General features: G+C 40.5%; 1 protein-coding gene across 2 annotated transcripts; it reads right to left on the reverse strand.

The window, feature by feature from the left end:
* Positions 1 to 1023: 1023 nt before the first annotated feature.
* LOC100892040 (zinc finger protein 665) lies at positions 1024 to 12256 on the reverse strand. Of its 2 annotated transcripts, XM_030978333.1 has the most exons (7): positions 12110 to 12256; positions 9450 to 9646; positions 9333 to 9404; positions 8231 to 8533; positions 7026 to 7459; positions 3209 to 3449; positions 1024 to 2506 (listed from the first exon to the last, which is right to left on the reverse strand). In XM_030978333.1, exons 2-7 carry the CDS (start codon positions 9496 to 9498, stop codon positions 1167 to 1169), a joined length of 2439 nt encoding a protein of 812 aa, XP_030834193.1. In that variant the 5' UTR covers positions 9499 to 9646; positions 12110 to 12256; the 3' UTR covers positions 1024 to 1166. The 2 variants fall into 2 exon arrangements, with proteins under 2 accessions (XP_030834193.1, XP_030834192.1); XM_030978332.1 differs by having other exon boundaries at positions 9333 to 9646.
* Positions 12257 to 22570: the final 10314 nt, after the last annotated feature.

Consider the following 22570-nt stretch of genomic DNA (forward strand, 5'->3'; position numbering starts at 1 on the left):
TATGTCTATGTGTACTGCTATCCTGGAATCTACAAAATGGAATCTTTGTCAAAATGTTACTTATTATATTCCTTATATTGTACTAACCCTCTAACATATAACAAATCCTGAAAAAAATTCTCAAACCACAAACTCAAAAGATATCTATGGTTTTCGTTGAAGGCGTCACTGTGCAACACCCTCAAACAGTGATGATTAGTAAATTCTTCCAACTATTTTTGAATTTTCCCAACCGTTTTTCCATGAAAAAAAGACATAATACAGGCTTTAAAAAATCTGTCAACACTTAAATGTCTGGAATGGTAAACCGGTATAGAGCCAATTCATTGCTTTGTGATGATTTACATTCACCTAAAATGTAATTAAATTTTAATATTATAGTTGGGAGAATTAAGGAATCGATCAGATCAGTTTTTCCCAATTTATATCATTAATAACGGTAATAATTTCTACATCTAGCATTGAAGTCACTACCTTAGCACCACTTTCTCTCATCTGAACAATGTTACCAAGTCCCTTTAAAGGCTTACTCACATACATGTATGATGCAGTAAACTGAAGTGGTTTTAAAACTTACTTAACCGTACTGCACTTCACGTTTCTGTATTACACAGAAACAAGAAGCGAATACACGTATGACCATTGTTGTGTGCAGCTACTTTTTTCATGCCCGCTTGTCAGATGTATTTAACGTAAGAAAAGAAAATGCCGCAGTTTACCACGACATACATGAACAAGCCTTTTCAGGACTATACACACCCTCAAGAAAGATTACAGAGTCCTTTTCAGGACTACTCAATCCTCCCTCTCTCTCACATGGTGCATGCGCAAGCCTACTGTACAGGGAATAATTTTCCTCAAATTTTTTGATTAGCAATGTCAGCCGATGGATAAATATTTCAAATGAAATTCTGTACATTTCTATGGAAGAAAACTGCTACACAAAAGATATTTTGTATAGCAGTCATGCAAAAATGCATAGCAAATTGCGATGCGATACCAGGAAAATTATTCCCTGCTGTATAAGCCTGAACAATTCACAAACATTTCATACCAATGTGTCTGCTTTTGAAACAGTATTCATTTATGGCTGTATTAAACTGAATTGAATTTGATCATTGATTCATCTGTCATTAAGGTAACAAAACACTAATGATGTTTGCCATCTATCCTTCTACGCCCTTACCCAAAATCCCTTCATCCTCTAGTTTATGTTTGAACATGTGATGAGTATAATAATCATTCCGCGGGAAGGTTTTACCACAGATCTCGCAAGAAAATGGTTTCTCTGCCACATGTGTACGTGCATGATTCTCGAGGGAACACTTTGCTGTGAATCTGCTTCCGCATTCCAAACACTCAAAGGGCCTAAAACCATCATGACGACGTTCATGTTTTATCAGGTTTCCTCTATCAGTAAATCCTTTATTGCAGACGGAGCAGAAGAAACGCATAGGGCGATCCTGATGCATGCGTCGCTTGTGATGAGTTACTCCTTTTCTAACTCTGAATCCTCGACCACAAAGCTCACACTTGAATGGTTTCAGTCCATTGTGCTCTCCTTGGTGATTGTTAAAGGCACTCTCGGACCTGAAAGTTTTTGGACAGTGCGTGCAGCGATACATGCGATGCTGCTCATGATTCTTAAGGTGTGCCACCAGCATGGATTCCTTACCAAAAGACTTTGAGCAATGACTGCAGTTGTAGGCTCGGTCTCCAAAGTGCATCTCTCTCTCATGAACAAGGGCAACGTTGCGGGTTAGATAGGTCTTAGGGCAGAAGCGGCACTTGTACGGGCGATTTCTGAGGTAGAAGGTAGCAGTTTTACCAAGCATATCCTTTGGCTTATCAGGTGATGGTTCTGCTGTAGCATTTGTTGCTTCAGATGGAAGAACCATTGCAGATGAAACAAGCATTGCAGATGGGTCGGTTGTTGCACCAGAATGGGATGTTAAGAAAGATTGGTGTGTCAGTTCATGATTCAGACAGTCTTTCTTTTTCAAGAACCGTTCTTTACAAAACCGGCAAGGGTACCCATGGATCTCATTCGCATGTTTCCGGAGCGCAGCTTTCGATTTGTACCTTCCGTTGCATTCATTACACTTGTGGGGCCTGGCTTCGTTCCCTGGTTTATGCAGCATCATGTGTCTTGCCCACGTCTGAGCATTTCTCTGTCTCTTCCCACACACAGGACAAGTGTGGTCCTGGTTGTAATCGTGAAACTGCTCATGGGCCTTTAGTCTCCCGCGAGAATCAAAGACCTTCTCACAGGTACCACACTTAAAAGCACATCCTTCCTTGTTGCTCACTTTTTTCCTCTTCCTGGGTGGCTGTTTAGCACTTTTCTTATTTCTAGCTGATATTTTCTTTTTCTCCTTCTTTGTAGGCACAGGTAGAACCTTAATTGCTGTACGACTGGTGTGTTCACATATGGTGATGTGCCTCAGGATAAGTTTAGCAGATGTGAACAGATCTGCACACTGGCTACACTGGAACTTCTGTGAATCTAAACAAAAATGAAAATAGATACTTTCAAAGGAACACTCTCTAATAAATGTAAAGTTCCTCAAGACAAGTCCATTATAATCTTTGGCATGCATACATGTACAATAGCTTTGATGTCATAAATTTGGGCAGCAATGCTGAAGCCTCAGAAAAGAAGTTTGTTCTACCTACCCTGGTTTAAACTGCGATTCCTGCAATGAACACTCTTAAATATAATTATGTGGAGTTCTTCAAGGCTCAATACTTAGTCCATTATTATTCTCTATGCCATTTGGTCAGCATTGCTGAACCCTCAGTAAATAAGTTTGTTCTACCTATCCTGGTTTAAAATGCAAACCCTTCAATGAGCCATGACCTGGACTACTCTTATTATATGTTTGTGACTGTGCAATTCGTTTATGTTTATACTACATGTATGTTCCTTTATTGAAGATTGATAATAAAGTGATACAAAATCAAAAATGGAGTTCCTCAAGGTTCAATACTAAGTCCATTATTATTCTCTATGCCATTTGGTCAGCATTGCTGTACCCTCAGTAGAGAAGTTTGTTCTACGTACCCTGGTTTAAACTGCAAATACTTCAATGAACACTCTTTTAATATATGTGGAGTTCCTCAAGGCTCAATACTTAACCCATTATTATTCTCTATGCCATTTGGTCAGCATGGCTGTACCCTCAGTAAAGAAGTTTGTTCTACCTACCCTGCTTAAAGTGCAGATCCTTCAATCTAGTCTGTATTCCAACATGCTTGGCATAATCCTCACTGTAGAACACTTTTAGTTCACTTCCTGGTTCAACAACCTTTGTGCTTCGGAAATAGATTTTGCCGTAGGATTGGAAAGCTTCCATATTCTCTTCCTTGTCCGTCTGGGCAAATCTTAGATGAGACATCCAGTTATTATGTCCATCAAGGTAGAAATGCACTCTATCCGAGATACAAATCTGTAATCACAAAGTGGAATATAACGTAAATACTAGTTTTCATTCTGAAATAGATTACAACAAAGTTCTGACAGAAATTTCTTAATTGTCTTGCTGACCAGTTGGAGCAGATCAGCCCATGTGAAGAAGCTTGACACCACACTCAATAACACATATCGAAAGATAACAGGCTGCCTGAAACCAACAAAAGTTGAGGAGATATATCACTTCGCTGACATTGGATCTCCTAACCAAAGGCGCACTAACACCTGCCTAAAGGAACGAATGAAGCAGGCGACAGATGACAGACACATGCTACACGGATACTTACAACGCCACATACGACTTATATCCCGCCACAGCTTCCTCGATTCTGTCCCACCACCTGAACAGAATCCTCCACCATCAGCCAAGCCCGTACTCATCAAAGGGCTTAACCTAAAGTGGCCGGAGTGGCAATGCCTAAATCGAATGCGGACGAGAATGGGGCGGTGTAAGGTCAATATGGCAAGATGGGGCTATGCCCATGAAGGAGATACTCTCTGCGACTGCGGAGAGACTCAGACGATGGACCACATCTTGCAGTGCGGCGGAACGGGTTGCACAGATGAAGACCTGGCCCTTGTTAATGAAACGGCCATTGCAGCAATCGGGCGATGGAAGAACTTAATTTAATTTAATTTACTTTTAATTAAGGAACTTTACATATTAACTATCTTGATCTAAGGAGACACGAACGAACCAACCAGTTGTTACTTGAGCTTCAAGTCCAAGAACACAAATACAGATTCATCAACGTATGAAAAAAAATGTAGACAGAGGATGATACCTTTTAAAGGTACTATGTCCCATTTGCAGGCCAAAAAAATGAAAAAGTTAAATTCCAACTGCATTTGAAAGATAATACTAATTTAGAACTTCCCTAAAAAGGGTGGGGCTTGAAAATGTCTTCAAGCGGGAAAATAATGACTATTAGCTGTCAAATCGACTTTAGGGCTATAGAGCACAAAAGTAAGTCTTGATTTTCAGACAATTGTACCGAATGGTCAAACGTTTTATGCTGCGCAAAGATTCAATCAGTTTAATCTTGGCCATCACAAGAAGTGGGTTATTGATGTAGACAAATGCTCATGTGCCCTTTACAACTCTTTTCATGTATGTTATTACCAAAGAAGAAAAAAAGCCAGTCAGTCACTCAATAGTGTCTGACAGTGAAGTCTAGCAAGTAAACAGGTTTCCTTGCATAATTTGAATATGAGGACACTGCTAACGTTTAAATTTCACAGATAGGACATACATGACATATTCATAATTCCTGCAAAGTTCTACAGAATTTGAAGTTGGCTGCAAAAGAGACATAGTAACTTAAAGCCTATCTGCACTAGTTTGGCCAGGAGGGATTATACCTCCCTGCATGGTCACTGACAGGTGGTTATCTCATCAAAACAGCTCTCAATTAACATAAGAAAGAGGGGACTGTGGGACCAAAGATCAACGATTAGGCACTGTTTGCTTTATATAGAGGGCGCACGTAGCTATAAATAGTGCAGTACGGCTTTGAGGTTGACACTAATTTAGTGACTATTAGAATCTGAAATTGGCAAATCGGTCAAAACAGGTGTGATGTCACATATGGGGTAATCTTTATTTGTTTTCTTTCTGCAAGCATTTTTTTAATGCTGAACAACTGAAATATAATGGGGGCAAGACTAATTAATTCCCCCCCCCCCACCCCATGCCTTTGTGTCAAATCTTTAAAATGATAGTATTGATGCATACCTGCCAACCTGAGACAAGAGAAATTAGGAGTAAATTTTTCTGGATGGACTACGAGGTCGCGAACCACCGAAGGATTGGGGTAGTAGCCCGTAGATTGGGGGGGGGGGGGAACTAACGATCACGTTCGGGCTGCGCTGTGTATATCTTCTATGAGCGCGAGCGCGGATGTTGGCGTGATCTGGTTATCAGTGCTGTGTTATGCTTTAGTCTTATACATACATACATACATATTGGTATTTATTGAGCACCTTTACATGAACATTCTCAAGGCGCTTTACATTTCGAAATACAAACATAATAGTTATATACTCTCCAAGTGCATTACACTCTAAAAAAAAAAAAAAAAAAATTAAAAAAAAAAAATTAAATTTAAAAAAAATCTGACTTTTGAGGCATGCATTCGGAATTCGGAGTTGGTATGAAAAATGCGGAGGAACTCCGCCTAAATCGGGGTGGTTGGCAGGTATGTTGCTGGAGTAAATGTTATGGGTTGGTATTCTCGAAAGCAGACTTAACTTTAGTCCATGGTTTAATCAGGAAGCTGTAATTAATGGAGATCCCGTCCAAGAGGCCCCTTTGAAGCCATCCGTAGCACCGCGCCTCTTTTGTTTCCCCTACCGTAATCCCCTCAATCCACCTCCTAAACCGTACAGCTCCCTAGTAGCACTAGGTCCTTCCTTTCAACACACAGCCCAGCCCAGCGAGCAGGGCGGCTTTTGCTTTGCCGGCCCGTACTTGAGGTGAATAGTGGTGATAACCTGACATTTTATAGCCCTAAATCAATAAATGCGCAAACATATAACACCATTTTATTTAGTTCTTTAGGAAGATAAACCTTTTGACTACCTTCCTAGCCATGTACAAATTTCGGAAATTTTCGGAAAATGTCAACAATTAGATCATAAAATCATGATGATGAAAACATTTCATTCGCTCTAACTCATAATTTCCTTGGTCGATTTCGCTGGTTGAAATGGCCATGTCTTCAGTAGAGCTACCCGAGAACGGAAAAAAGCATTTGATGACTAATAGAAAGTTGCATTGGTCATATGTTGTGAATTCTGTATTTATTTGTTATAGCTAAATACATCTTCACTGAACATGACTTAATTTTTCGGTGCCACGCATGGCTTCAAAGCTCGATGCTTGCATGTGTTTGCAAAAGAGTGAATAGAGAACTTAGGGAAGCAGATGGCGTTGCGTAACATTTCGTACTATTTGGAATGCCAGAGAGGGACTGTGTATTGATATGGACAGCTGTTAATGGAAATGATGGCTGGAGAGGGTTACATTTCTTTTTGTTAAGCCAGGTTAATCTTGAATATTTTTCCCTCGGAAAATTCTTTCGAGACGGTATCTCCATACATTACAGCTTCCTGGTTTAATCCACCGACTAAGTATGGAATGCCAAGTATCCATATGAATATGTTTTTGAATAATTTAATCTGACAATAAATCAAAATAAAATGTAATAAGATGATTGATAAACAACAATATAACTATGATATAATTATGTTATCATGGTAATTTAGGGACATATCAAATTATTCGAAAAAATATTCATATGGACACTTGGCATTCCATACTTAGTCCGTAGATTAAACCATGGACTAAAGTTAGTCCGCTTTCGAGAATACCACCCCTGAAGTTTGGAGTGTGGACAGACCACATTCAAAATAAATGGGCCTAAAAGATCGTGTGTGGCCTTAATTATCTAATTGGTTATTGAAAAGCTGGAGGTGTGGGGATATTCTCATTTTGGGTACAAGAGTGTGGATGACTAAACTTTTTTCAGTGAAGACAGATTGAACAGCTTACCTCCCATGTTGTATCTATAGACCATCCCTGCTCCTCATCGAGCAGTGTTCCTGTGTATGGTCCAAAATCCACTTCTTTCTCTATCCTCTCCTTGGCAATCACGCCATCAACCTTGCCCTCCGATGTCGCTCTAAACGAGAGATTCTGTGGAAGATCTTGAATAGACTTGGTCTTTTTGAGATTGAGGGCGGCAAGCAGCTGTGTTTCCTCTTTAGATGAAGTTTTAAACAAGAGACTCTGCGGCAGCTCAGGGGCACGAGATGTAACTTCACTACTCTCTTCTACGTTACAAGTTACCAGAGGCTCCACCGCCTTGCTCGAGTCATTACTGATTGGAGGACTTGCGATTGGGTGGTGTGAGGAGGTTGGATGCTGCTCTCTATGTTCATCGTCTTGAGTTTCCTGAGAGGGAGTTGGGGCAATAGGTGTCTGGCCTAGTCAATAATGACAGAAAAAAATGAATATAAATTATTGCAACAGAAAAGTAAGGATGAAAGCTCAAGTTAGAATGCAAAATTCACATTTACACTCCATTATTGATGTTATCATTACTGGGCCCGTCTTGTAAAGAGTTATGATTGATCCAAATCAATTGCAAGTCCTCCAATCAAACGCAAGTTTGCAGTCTTCTATCTTGTATGTACAAACAGTGTAGTTATGATTGATAACTATCGCAAATAATTTGTTTTGAATATTCAACTCTTTATAAGACGGGGCCCTGATGTACTAATCATCATACAGTATTGCTTGCAATAAGGTGTTGCTTTTTTAATTCTCAACCATCTTTCTTAATGAAATATTTGTCATAAAGTATGTTTTTAAAATGCTGCAAAAATATGGCTAAGAATGCAGTAGAGAGCATCTAAGAACCTTAGAGCCCTCTAAGCTAGCCCTCGAGCCTGGCCACAAGGAACCTCAACATGCTTCGCATACAACAGTTCATACTCCTTCCTCATTCCAATTTTATCTTTGAATTTCTGTTTGTGGAGACGACTCTTAGAGCTTATCTGTACTAGTTTGGCCAGGTGATAAGCCTACATAGGGTGGTCACTGAATAGGTGGTTTCTCATCAACTCAGCTCTCAATTAACATAAGAAAAAGAGGATCATGGGGGACCAATGGTCACCGATTAGGCATTGTTTTCTATTTAGAGGGAGCAAGTAGCTACAAGTATGACAGTGTGGCTTTAAATGGGTAACACTAACCTTGTGACTGTTGGGTGTTGCCATTTACAACCGATTCATAAGTTCTAACGGGTAGGCTATTTCTCTCTAAAACTGGTTGACAAGTTGCTATCGATGAAATGTTGTTCTCTACAACTGGTTCACAAGTTGCAACAACAAAGTTATTTCTCTCCGCCACTGGTTCATGAGTTGTGATGGGTGGAACGAGGCTTGCTGGTAGATTTGATGATTTGACCCCGTGACCTCCTACACCAACAGTGACTGGTGTCTGCTGGTGGACTTGGTGGTTCATAATATCCGAGGCTGGGATCAGAGGGTCAGAATCTTTAAGAAAAGAATACAAAATATACATGGTCAATCACAGAAAATTGAAAATTCACATTGTGGTGGCATATATATTGTGATATGATACTATTTAAACATTGGAATTCATAAATAACTTTTTCCTGAGGAAACAAAGTGCTTAATACTAATATCACAACAACTTTTATTGAACGTCCATATAAATGCTATCAAACTTTGAATCAATTTCTGCCTCACCATGTATGTACCTACATGTATTTACCTAATCTGTGGCAAATATTGAGTCATGTGCCGGAATACGGAAGTTAGTGTCAGTGAGGGAAATTATACCTTGTAACATTAAATTTAAAAGGTTTTTTTGCATTAATTTAATGAACTAGGTCCAGCAAAGTTACCTTTTCCACTTTTTTTTTCAAAGGCAAATTTCAGAAAAGGAGACCAAAGGAAGTAATAGGATCGCAACTCACAGCATTTAATTGGTTTGAACCGTTTGATAACATTTTAAACAAATACCATTACGAACTGCTACAAACGCCGTACAAACGATTTTTAGACAATGGAAATTCGGGAAGACAATGGAAAAACAGAGATTCGTACGAAATTTTGTGACCGTCGCATTAGATGAAGCAAATTAATAAGACAATTAATTTAAATTACAAACATTCCTCCTTCATCAAAATTAAGATAGTAGTACTGATGAAAACTTAGTGTATGAAAATTTTCAGTATTACCATGAAACACTTGAGCTCCAGCAAATGGTAGGCCTACAGGAAAAATTCTAAGCAGCTGATCTACCATGTACCCAGCCTTCAACAAATACCTTGATAAATAGAGCGCAATATCGGAGCACCAGGATGTAGGCCTACAGGGAATGGTCTGAGAGGCTGATCCAGTTTAGCTGTATGATAGCTGCCATCGGGATTATCTCTACAAGTAACTACAAACTCAGGCTGATGCTGTGAGGTTGTGTGGTATGGTAGGTCCATGGGGTACGGTGCAACATCTTGTTGTTGATGTTGCTGCTGTTGTGAAGGTTGTTGATGTTGTCTGTTTTCCCTGTTGATCTCTTTCAGGGCAGTAGAAACCAGGCGGGTAATAACCTTCCATGGCTCAAGATCTAGGCCCTATAGTAAACTGGGAAAGAAACAAAAGTAACCTATAACATAAACTTGCAATGAATTTTCAATATTGCTCAGTGGCTGCCGGGCTCACGATCAATTGGGCAAAAAGAATTTCCGTTTCGGTTTACCGGTAATAAAATTTGGAGTGGATTATTAGGCTGATATTATTATTATTATTAAAGCACACGGGAATAATAAGTGATTACTGTTGGGCTATATAGTCCACAGGATAGCTCTGAGGACACTGCGGAGAAAGTGCATGGTGAGCCAGAGGATCCACTTACATTGTTTTTCTGGTGACATCAGGTTGGTCCGTGAATGGGCCAATGCCTTTCCCCTTTGCTACTTTGGAATTGCAGGTCTCGCAAGGACCTTCAACCAAGAGCAACGTGCCGCAGTGCGCGAGATCCGCGGGGATCGTCTTCTTTTGGAGACTGACTCCCCACACCTCAAGGTCCATCCCGAGTGTGAGTACCAGACTCCTTACTTCCTCGGTGATGTCGGCAAATTGGTGGCGGACATCAGAGGGGTCCCTCTGGCGGAAGTAATGTCATCTACTTTTGCTAATGGACTGAGCCTTTATTGTTAGTCTCTATGATTCGTTAATTCCAGTCCATTCCAGTTAAAACAATCCTGTTTAATTATTGCTTTATTGTACTAAAATTTATAAAGCAGTGCAGATATTGGAAAGGTTATTCCTTTACCTCAGTTTACCAAGCTATACAGCTTTATTTCGTAATAGTCTTGTTTATTCAGCATTCTAGGGAAGTGGCCTAGGACAAATTGTCCTCGAATAAGTTTGACAGGATTTTCCATTGTTATAAATAACAGGATTATTCGTGATATACAGGTAACTTCAGGATTGTTTCGTTGTTACATCAATACAGGATTATTCATTGTTGTATAAATACAGGATTTTCTATATACTGTTTTGTTTTGGAATGTGCCTAAGACTCGGTCACTGGACGGTTACCTTGAGTTTAGTGTACTCGCCAAATTATGGATTGTATTAACGGACTGTGACTGGTTATTTAGTTTGTAACTCTTTTTATATTGGGCTGGTTTATATTGGGTTGGTTCCCCTGGTTTGTTTCTTAGACTCTAATAGGAGAGTTTTTGAGATTTTGCAATATCTTTGAGATATGCTACAATCTAATGAACCGGGAGGAATGTTGTAAAATGGCATTTGTTATGCCAGTTCTCTCATTGTATATTCGTGAACGCGTAGATACATGTGTGACCAGGCGCAGGTCATTTTACCAGAGCGCAGGTATTTCACATACATATACATATGTATGCATCTTGGATGCGCTTACGTATTCGTTTATCGTCCGTTTACGGGCGCGCGACTCGCGGCAATGATCCAACTTCCTAAGCACCGGGTCATTCGAGATCTTGATAGCTGATGAGTACACATGGGAAACCAACTTCCAGCCTAGAGACGAGAATCTACCCTCTTGACGTCACCTTCCGACGGATAGAGGTTTTACTATCTATACTATAGCTGAGCATCATTAATTAGCTGAGCTTTTACTTCTACTTCTGGATTCTGCTACGTGTCGAAGCCTGTTCAGCATCCAGACAAGCATCCAGTCTGTATCCTTTTACGCCTAATATAAGGTTAGTTTATTGTTTAGTCTGTGTCTTGTCTTGTCTTCTTCATTTCATACACTTCACCGCACCGTAAGTAAAACTGTGATAACTCCGCCATCATTCATCTGTTATCATTCTACTCACCACCCGTTTTTACTTCATTACTGAAGATTTGTTCATTATTAAATATTATAACCCTATCACTAACCCTATAAACAGGGATACTGTAAATTTTAGGTGGCTGTCACAAAAGGAAATCCTTCCGATCTTGGTATTTTTATGAATGAAACACTGATAACATAGACTAGTTAAAATAATCAACAGTCAAACAGCAATGATTCACAGCAACATGCATGCACATGCACTGTTGCACATCCACATGTGCAGTCCTATTTGAACTTGCGCACATGCACAGCTCAGTCACTAGTCACAGTGACATCACCAAACATGTCACTCAAACTCAAAGTCAAACAGAGTTCTCTCTCTCTCTCTCTCTCTCAGACTTGAAATTGAAAGTGAAACTTAAAACTAAAACTAAAAGACTCCAATAAATTCAAGTCAACTCTGTGCAACACTAATAAAAGTCAACACTTTACACTACAGTGCAGTGCAAGATTGCCAGTTTCAGTACCGACATATCCCCAAAGCCAAGGCCCAATATCGCCTAAACTCTGTGCCTGTATACCATTTTCTCACCGGCCCTTGACTTGCTTGAGTTTGCCCGAAAGGCTGCCTACAGTTCTGGATAGACACAGACGCCGCGTTAGCTATGCTAGCGCTTCTTATGCAGTGCAGCGCATGCATGCAGCAAGGGACGAACGAACCCGCTCAACACAGGACATTTCGATCTCGGAAAAAGAGTCAGAATTAGAAATAACCTCACCTGATAAAATCAAAACGACCTCTTGCTGAAATGTCGAAATATTTTCCCCCCAATAGCCAATTCAATAGCCGGAAATGAGCGGAGCAAAGGTGCAAAGAAAAACACAAAACAGAAAGTTGAGAAACCAAATCAAGCAAGATGTTGTTGTTGTTCGTTTGGTATTATAATGGCTATTAGTCAAATTTGACTATTGTTGCCAATTTCATCGCATCTCTTTCTTTTAATGTCTTGGTAAAATTATTATTTCTTTCTTTCTTTTTCCAATCTCATTTTAATATAATATTAGTCATAGTCTACAAAAAATAAAAACAAAAAATTATTTCAAATTAAACCACGATCCGCACACAGTTCCAACTCACGCTGGCCCTGTCCTTTCTATGAACCTATGAGGTAGCATATATTGGCACCAAGATTAACGGCGATATGAATATTCATTATTCCCTACGTCACAGACGTGCGGCGTGCGTACTCTGTCTATGGATCTGTCTTATACACAGGTACATGTACTGTACTAGTACAAGAGTATGTTCGCAAGCATAGTAAATACATTGCTCCGGAATGAAGAGAATCATTATAAAGGACGAATTACTCCGTGAAGCCAAGTACAAGCAGGGAATTGAAATAGCAACGTTTCTCGGAGCGGCTATACAATCCCTAATCTAGCTAGTTTTGTAATGACAGTTTATAGGAAAATGGACATTTAGTAGCCTACTGTTTAGTTGTTCAATAAAATCACTCAGTTTGATTGATTCGAGATATATCTCATTAATAAAACAGTATAAAGGCTGTATGAGTCTCAAAAAACGATCCGCCACTAATCTTGGTGCCAACACCGTTAATCTATGCTCCAAATTTAGTAATACATTTTGTGTGCCCTATAATGACCCGGGGTTGGATTATTTAGGAGAACAGAAGATGATATTGTTAAGTTGTTTCATAACATCTCTCAGTTTGATTTGATTCGAGATATATTTTATTAATAAAACAGTATAAAGGCTCTATGAGTCTCCGAGAACGATCGCCACTAATCCTGGTGCCAACAACACCGTTAAACTATGCTCCAAATTTAGTACTACCTTTTTTGTGCCCTATATGCTAAAGACCCCATGCAGGGTTGGATTCTTTAGGAGAATGGAAGATTGATATTGTTGTTTCATAACATCATTCAGTTTGATTTGATTCGAGATATATCTCATTAATAAAACAGTATAAAGGCTCTATGAGTCTCACAACGAACGATCGCCACTAATCTTGGTGCAACACCGTTAAATCTATGCTCAAATTTAGTAATACATGTTGTGTGCCCTATAAGACCCGGGGTTGGATTATTTAGGAGAATGGAAGATTGATATTGTTAAGTTGTTTCATAACATCACTCAGTTTGATTTGATTCGAGATCTATTCTCATTAATAAAAACAGTATAAAGGCTGTATGAGTCTCACACGAACGATCGCCACTAATCTTGGGTGCCAACACCGTTAATCTATGCTCCAAATTTAGTAATACATTTTGTGTGCCTATAATGACCCGGGGTTGGATTATTTAGGAGAACAGAAGATTGATATTGTTAAGTTGTTTCATACACATCACTCAGTTTGATTTGATTCGAGATCTTTTCATTAATAAAACAGTATAAACGCTGTACAAGTCTCAAACGAACCATCGCCACTAAACTTTGTGCCAAACCATTAAACTATGCTCCAAATTTGGTTATACATTGTGTGTCTATAAAGGACCGAGGCTTTCCAGGATCATTAAGAGAATGGAAGATTGATATTGAGAAGTTGTTCGATAACATCACTCAGTTTTGATTGATTGCGCATTATGTCTCTTAATAATGGTGTAAAAGTCTCTAAAGAGAAGAAAATAAAGAGAGGAAAGAGAGAGAGAGAGAGAGAGAGAGAGAAGAAAAAAAAAGATGTGAAAGGGAAAGAGGAGAGAAGGAAAAGAAAGAAGAGGAAAAAGAAAAGAAAAAGGGGAGGGAAGAAAGAGATCAGGGGAGGGGGGCCCGAAATCGAAATGGGCCTTGCCTCCCATGATGTTGCTTCCACTTCCCCTCCCAGCAAAAACAAAAAGAGAGAAGAAGGAAAGGGAAAGCAAAAAGAAAAAAGAGGAGATAACGGAAAGGAAAAAAAAAGAGGAAGAAGATAAGAAAAGAAGGGGAATATCAGTTACTATTTTTTCCGCCAACAAGTTGTGGATCGGGGGGGGGGGGGCAAAAGGCCCTTGCCTCTTCCCCCCCCCCTCCCCCACCGCCAAAAAAAGAAGGGGAAAAAGGGGAAAGGGAAAGAGGAGAGCTAAAAGGGAACAAAAAAGAGGAAGCGGGGGGGGGGGGGGGGGGGGTAAGAGGACACTTTTTTGGGGTCTCGAAATTTGAAAATTGACATTTTGTTCCGTAGGGGGGGGGGGGGGTGTTGAGGTCACCTTTTTTAGGACAGCCATTGGCATAATTTAAAAAAAAAAATAAAAAAAAGAGGGGGGTTGCTCCAAGATACACACATAACAAAAAAACCGAACAGGGGGAGGTTCAACCCCAAATCCCCCCCCCCCCTCCGTACGCCTGCTCTTCTGATTACAGTTTTCGACTCTTAATCCTCGTTTGTTTCAGTCCCCCCCCCCCCTCCCGCGCGAAGCGCGGAAGCTTGTACATTTCATTAAATCATTAGAGAAAGAAGACGATTCGTTGTACCGTTTTCGACTCTTAATCCTCGTCTGAATTCAGTTCCCCCCCCCCCCCCTCCTATCCGCGCGCGCGAAGCGCGGAAGCTTTTACGTTTCATTAAATCTTTAGAGAAAGAAGACGATTTGTTGTACCGTTCCCGACTCTTAATCCACACCTCCTGCGCCAAGCGCGGAAGCTTTGACATTTAATTCAATTATTAGAGAAACAAGACGATTTTGATACCTTGTCCGCCCCGGAAACTCATGGGTTGAAGGCAAATTACGGTCAGATAAGTATTCAGGGGCCCGCCTCAGGGCCCCTGGTGGGGTCGAGGGTGCGGAAAACCCCTGAATCTCAGGGGTTTCAGGCATTTGATTACGGTCAGATGAACATAATTTTTATACCTTATTTGTGAAACTGAGCCCCAAGCGGAAGCCCCAAGAAGCTCAGGGGTTTTAGGTATTACATTGCCGTCAGATTAGCATCCAGTAGGGTCTAGGGGGCAGAGCCCCCGGAAGCTCGGGGATTTAGGCATTTGATTACGGTCAGATGAACATATTTTTTATACTTTATTTGTGACACTGGCAGGACACTGATTGGCGTGAGGTCCAGCGGGCGGAGCCCCCAGAAGATCAAGGGTTTTAGGCACTAAATTTTGGTCAGATGAGTAGGCAAGGGGCCTGCCCAAGTGCCCTTGGTTGGGTCCCGGGGACAGAGCCCCCGGTAGCTCAGGGGTTTTAGGCACTAAATTGTGGTCAGATGAGTATCAAAGGGCCTGCCAAGGGCCCTTGGTTGGGTCCCGGGGACAGAGCCCCCGGAAGCTCAGGGGTTTTAGGCGTCTAATTACGGTCAGATGAGCAATTTTTTGATACCTTATTTTGTTGTGACACTGTAGATAACTATTTTTTCTTTCTTGCTCTCTTTCTTTCTATTTCTCTTTTAAATGCTTTTCCAAAAAAAATTGGGGGGGGGGGGGGGAGGGAGCTGGAGGCTCCCGATCCCCGCCGTTCAGCGGGCCCTGACATGTAGGCATCTCAAGAAGCATATTTCTTGCCTGGCTGTTAATTTACAAACGCATACAAAAGTATAATTTACTAAAGAATGAGGACAAATCTCAGAAAATTATGTCATTTCAGCATTATTTGTAAACCACCGTATGGAATTAGAAATAAACCACGTTTAAATTTTATTTCCCCCGAGCCCCCTCCTCGATCAATACGCCAGTTCCCCCCCCCCACCGATCTACTCTTTGTTGGCGGAAAATCGCAACTGATCTCCCTTACCTTTCTTATTTCTCTTTTTTTCTTTCCCTTTCTCTCTTCTTTCCTTTCCATTCCCTTCCTTCTCTTTCTGTAAGATTTGATGGGGGGGGGGGGGCGAGGGGGAGGTAAGGTCATTTCGGCACCCCACCTTCTCCACATGTTGTTGGCGGGATTAACTGCAAATGATCTATTTCCCCTTCTTTTCAGCTTTTTTCGGTCCCTTTTAGCTCTCCTTTTTTCTTTTTCCTTCTTTCTCTCTTTTTTAGCGGGGCAGGGGAGGCAAGGGCATTTTGCCCCATCCCCGCCCCGATCCACAACTTGTTGGCGGAAAAAATTGCAACTGATACCCCCTTCTTTCTATTTCCTTCCTTCTCGCTTTATTTTTTTTTTTTGATTGGGGGGGGGGGGGGAGGGGGAGGCGAGGCTCTTTCGCCCCCCGATCACTTCTTTCCCCCTTTTCTTTTCTTCTTCCTCTTCTTTCTTTCCCTTTCTCTCCTCTTTCCCTTCTTTTCCTTTTCTCTTTCTCTTCTTATTTTGTCCTCCTTTTTTTTCCCCCTTTTTTTTTTCCTTCTTTTTTTCCCTTCTTTTTGTTTCCCTTCTTTTTTTTCCTTCTTTTTTCCCCAGGGGAGGGCGCCCGGGCCCCGTGGATCCGCCACTGCGGCCAGGCACTAGTGTAGGAAAACTTCAAATGTTAATCAGTTATATGATAAAATAACTTGTCTGTGGTGGCCTCACGAAAAAGTATATATTTAGTCAGGCCTAAATTGAGTTGCAAAACAATTATTGTGTTAAAAGGAAAAACATTTTGATGACATTCGCAATACCACAATTGCCGATACAATGGATTACTCGTTTTTGTTCTTTTTCAAAACTTACATGCTGAGCCCCATGAAACTCACGGATTTGAGTCATTTTTATAACGGTCAGATAAGCATTCAGGGGCACACCTTAAGCCCCGGAGGCTCAGGGTTTAAGGCATTAAATTACGGTCAAATGAGCATATTTTTATACCTTATTTGTGACACTGGCAGGGTCACTAATTGCGTGGGGTCCAGGGGGCGGAGCCCCGGAAGCTCAGGGTTTTAGGCGTTTAATTACGGTCAGGCAAGCGCGTAGCTAGGATTTTATTTTAGGGGGGCGGAGCACGCGAGGCGTGCGAATCACTTACAGAGCGCGTTCCCTGGGGGGGGGGGGGGGGGGGGGATGCAGGGAGGGGCGAGTTTCCCCTCCCTCATACGCGAAGCGCGGAAGCTTTGACGTTTCATTAAATCATTAAAGAAAGAAGACGATTTTTGTACCGTTCTTGACTCTTATAATCCTTGTCTGAATTTCAAAATTGTTCTTTGTCTGCTCCTTTTCTTCCTATGTCCTCTTCCCTTTTCTCCTCTCTTTTTTCTTTGGGGGGGGGGGGGAGAGGGACTTATTGTGACACTGGCAGATCACCAATTGTCGTGGAGTTCAGGGGGCGAGGGCCCGGAAGCTCAAGGGTTTTAGGCATTAAATTAAATGAGTATCAAAGGGCCCGCCTTAAGGCCCTTGGTTTGGGTCTAGGGGCAGAGCCTCGGAAGCTCAGGGGTTTTAGGTTTGGTTCAGGGGCAGAGCCCCCGGAGGCTCAGGGGTTTTAGGCGTTTTATTACGGTCAGGTTAGCAATGTTTGATACCTTATTATTTTGTGACATGTGCAGGACACTATTTGGCTTGGGGTAAAGGGGCGAAGCCCCAAGAATTCCAGGGGTTTTAGGCATTAAATACCGTCAGATGAGCATTTAAGGGCCGACCTTTGGGCCCTAGGTGGAATCCAGAGGGTAGGACCCCGAAAGTTCGGGGGGTTTAGGCATTTAATCACGGTCAGATGAGCATATTTTGATACCTCATTTTTTTCTGTGACACTTGCAGTTCACTATTCTTTATTTCTTGCTCTCTTTAATATACTTTTTCAAAAAAGAGGGGGAGGGCGAGGGAGCTCGAGGCTCCCGATCCCGACCGTTCCGCGGGCCCCGACATGTAGGCATCTCAATAAGCCTATTTTTTCTTGCCTGACTGTAAATTTCGGAATATGTCATTTTCCAACAAACGCATAAAAAAGTATAATTTAATAAAAAGTGAGGAACAATCTCGGAAAATGATGTCATTTTAGCAACATTTGTAAGTCACCGTTATGGAAATTAGAAATAACCCCCCCCCCCCGAACCACAACTATTGGCAGGAAAACTGATATCCTCCTTCTTTTCTTTTCTTCTTCTCTTTTTATTTCCCTTCCCTTTATCTCCTCTTTCCTTTCTTCCCTTCCTTTCCTTCCTTCGCTCATATTTTTTTTGATTGGGGGGGGGGGGGGGCGGGGAGGCAAACAGCCTGGAAGGCAAGGCCATTTCGGTCCCCCCAATCTCCTTCTTCCCCCTTTCGTCTTCTTCCTCTTCTTTCTTTCCCTTTTCTCCTCTTCCCTGTCCTCTTTTTCCTTTTCTCTCTCTCTCTCTCTCTCTCTCTCTCTCTCTTTATTTTTGCGGGGGGGGGGGGCGCTGCCCCCCTGGAACCGCGCAACTTAAACAATATAGGAATCTTCCGTTCTCCTAAATAATCCAACCCCGGGTCTTTGCAGACAAACAAAACGTATTACTAAATTTGGAGCATGGTTTAATGGTGTTGGCACCAAGTTTAATGGTGTAGGTAAGTTAGTTTGAGACTATAGCTTTTATATATATATATATATATATTATTAACGAGGTATATCTCTAATTAAATCGAACTGAGTGATGTTATGGAACAACTTTACAATATCAATCTTCTGTTCTCCTAAATAATCCAACCCCGGGTCATTATAGGGCACACAAAATGTATTACTAAATGTGGAGCATAGATTAACGGTGTTGGCACCAAGATTAGTGGCGATGGTTCGTCCGAGACTCATACAGCCTTTATACTGTTTTATTAATGAGATAGATCTCGAATCAAATCAAACTGAGTGATGTTATGAAACAACTTAACAATATCAATCTTCTGTTCTCCTAAATAATCCAACCCCGGGTCATTATAGGGCACACAAAATGTTGGCACCAAGATTAGTGGCGATCGTTCGTGTGAGACTCATACAGCCTTTATACTGTTTTATTAATGAGATAGATCTCGAATCAAATCAAACTGAGTGATGTTATGAAACAACTTAACAATATCAATCTTCCATTCTCCTAAATAATCCAACCCGGGTCTTTATAGGGCACACAACATGTATTACTAAATTTGGAGCATAGATTAACGGTGTTGGCACCAAGATTAGTGGCGATCGTTCGTGTGAGACTCATAGAGCCTTTATACTGTTTTATTAACGAGATATATCTCGAATCAAATCAAACTGAATGATGTTATGAAACAACAATATCAATCTTCCATTCTCCTAAAGAATCCAACCCTGCATGGGTCTTTAGCATATAGGGCACAAAAAAGGTAGTACTAAATTTGGAGCATAGTTTAACGGTGTTGGCACCAAGATTAGTGGCGATCGTTCTTGGAGACTCATAGAGCCTTTATACTGTTTTATTAATGAAATATATCTCGAATCAAATCAAACTGAGAGATGTTATGAAACAACTTAACAATATCAATCTTCTGTTCTCCTAAATAATCCAACCCCGGGTCATTATAGGGCACACAAAATGTATTACTAAATTTGGAGCATAGATTAACCCATTAACGGTGTTGGCACCAAGATTAGTGGCGATGGTTCGTTCGAGACTCATAGAGCCTTTATACTGTTTTATTAATGAGATATATCTCGAATCAAATCAAACTGAGTGATGTTATGAAACAACTTAACAATATCAATCTTCTGTTCTCCTAAATAATCCAACCCCGGGTCATTATAGGGCACACAAAATGTATTACTAAATTTGGAGCATAGATTAACGGTGTTGGCACCAAGATTAGTGGCGATGGTTCGTTCGAGACTCATACAGCCTTTATATGTTTTATTAATGAGATATATCTCGAATCAAATCAAACTGAGTGATGTTATGAAACAACTTAACAATATCAATCTTCTGTTCTTCTAATAATCCAACCCCGGGTCATTATAGGGCACACAAAATGTATTACTAAATTTGGAGCATAGTTTAACGGTGTTGGCACCAAGATTAGTGGCGATATGGTTCGTTCGAGACTCATACAGCCTTTATACTGTTTTATTAATGAGATATATCTCGAATCAAATCACACTGAGTGATGTTATTTAACAACTAAACAATAGGCCTACTAAATGTCCATTATCCTAAATAAACTATCATTACAAAACTAGCTAGATTAGGGAGTGTATAGCCGCTCCGAGGAACGTTTGCTATTTTTAATTCCCTGCTTGTACTTGGCTTCACGGAGTAATTCGTCCTTTATGATGATTCTCTTCATTCCGGAGCAATGTACATGACCTAATGCTTACGAACGTACTCATGTACTGAATACATGTGTATATGACAGAGTACGCACGCCCGCACGTCTGTGACGTAGGGAATAATGAATATTCATATCGCCGTTAATCTTGGTGCCAATATATGCTACCTTCTCCTTTCTATGATGCCTTCTTACCAGCCCAGCGAGTTATGTTACACCGTACGCTTCTCGGTTGATAAACTCAACCTAGGTCACTCTGGCATAGACAAGGGGGCGTCGTGTACCTGTATGTTTAGAGGGTTTATTTATTTATTAGGAGAAAGACAACTGCATAAGCAAAACACTTTTGGGCTTTATGAGTTTATATGAGTTAGTTCATGAGATTATTTATATAGCGCATGACTTTTAAACTACTATAATCATTGGGGGTGACATGCTTTCGAGTAATGATATAGCAAGTTTTAATTGCTTTTTTTTTCCCTTCTTTTTTTAAAGCGTGGCCAGCAGATTTCATGTATCCTTCTCTCTCTCTCTCTCTCCTCTCCACTTCCCTAAAGTTGTGTGTATGTATTAAGATATGTTTTTCGATTGGTCAAATAAATAATGTTAAATTGTTTCAATCATTATTTTTTTTTAAATTAAAAGAGGCCTAAATAAGATATATAGGTCTATACGATCAAAACTTCAAATAAGACACTAATACAGGTGTAGGCATAAGGTTATACACAAAATACCTATTTTCTCTTCTATTCAGCTCAAATTGATTGCGGTTTCTGTTTTTCATCTCTTTTTGATTTTACTTTTTACATAATCGCTTCGTTCTAAAAACGTAGCGAGAAATTGCCATTCACTGTTTCGTAAACATATCATAATGTCCTCTTCCTTGGAAATATTAACTTCTGACATTAACATGGCCCTTTCTATTATATACTTTGGACATTCTATCAAAAAATGTCTGACCGTTTCTAATGTTGGACAGCTGTCACAGAAACCTGTGGAGTGGATGCCCAAACGCAAGAGATCTTGGTTGAGTCCAGACACTCCCAGGCGTAGTCGCCTAAGAATAGTTTCAGTTTTTCTTCCCAATTTACAAGAATATTGTGAGATAACATTTGGCTGAAGGATTTTTAATGCCGATTGGGTATCATTCCACCTTTCTTGCCAAAGTAACTTTGAACTGTACAAAATTAAACTTGTCTTTTCAAATAAAGTCAATTTATTATGCATTTCAATTTCCTGAGTTAGAGCTTTTTTTGCGTAGAAGTCTGCCTTTTCATTTCCCACTATCCCACAGTGGCCTGGAATCCATTCCAAAGCGATTTCGACCCTCTATATTTCAATCGGGTCGTTATTATAAATATTTCTGTGACAAAGGATTCGTCACTAAAATGTTTCAAGGCTGTGAGGGCACTTAAGCAGTCGCTAAAAATGACCTGCACCTGTATAGATGTTTGTTTCTTCGATCCATTGAAGGGCAAGAACAATTGCAGCCAACTCGGCTCTATACGATGAGGTAAAATTCGCTAATCTTTTACATTGGTGTATAGAAAAGACAGTGTGGGATATAGAAAGCAGCCGAGCATTGGCCCTTCTCCGGAAACTTAGATCCATCTGTATAATATTGATACTTTTCTGAATATCGTTTTCTAGGAGAACTATGTTGTCTATGGCACTCCGCCCTTTTCTAAACCCGCTAATAAAATTAGGTAGTAACTCATGTTTAATATGCTATCCTTGATTACACAACCAACAAAAGAATTTAATAATTATCAGAACTAGAGAGAACTAATCTTTGCAAGTTTGCCTCTCGATCTTTTTTCCACTTTCACAAGTTGAAAAGAGTGAAGTTGATTTAAAATGCGTCCCGGAGGTTTACTACTTTCTGGAAGCATCGTGTCACTGTCTTTTCCTCGCTATCAAGACATAACAACAACAAAAATAAATATTGTGGGACAGAACTGAAGTAAACCAGTCGTGCTGGCTTCACTCCAACCCCCCCCCCCCCCGACACTTGCCCAAACGTTATGGCCATAAATCCCATAATTATCCATTTCTAATGTACGTTTGGCTCATCCTATATCTTTTCTCAAAAAAAACGATAGTTCCCAAAAGCTGCCTCGTTTTATAATTCGTTGTTTATTTGTTCGTTTGTTTAAATAAAT

Source organism: Strongylocentrotus purpuratus, unplaced genomic scaffold, assembly GCF_000002235.5.
Source record: "Strongylocentrotus purpuratus isolate Spur 01 unplaced genomic scaffold, Spur_5.0 spur5_scaffold_1, whole genome shotgun sequence".
NCBI lineage: Eukaryota > Metazoa > Echinodermata > Echinoidea > Camarodonta > Strongylocentrotidae > Strongylocentrotus > Strongylocentrotus purpuratus.

Coding starts and splice junctions, on each gene's coding strand:
- LOC100892040 (XM_030978332.1), bottom strand. CDS start 9,498: ATGGACCTACCATACCACACAACCTCACAGCATCAGCCTGAGTTTGTA. Junction 8,534..9,332: donor ATTGCGCTCTATTTATCAAG/GTATTTGTTGAA, acceptor CTTTTCTTAAAG/ATTCTGACCCTCTGATCCCA. Junction 3,450..7,025: donor CTATAGATACAACATGGGAG/GTAAGCTGTTCA, acceptor TTGTGATTACAG/ATTTGTATCTCGGATAGAGT.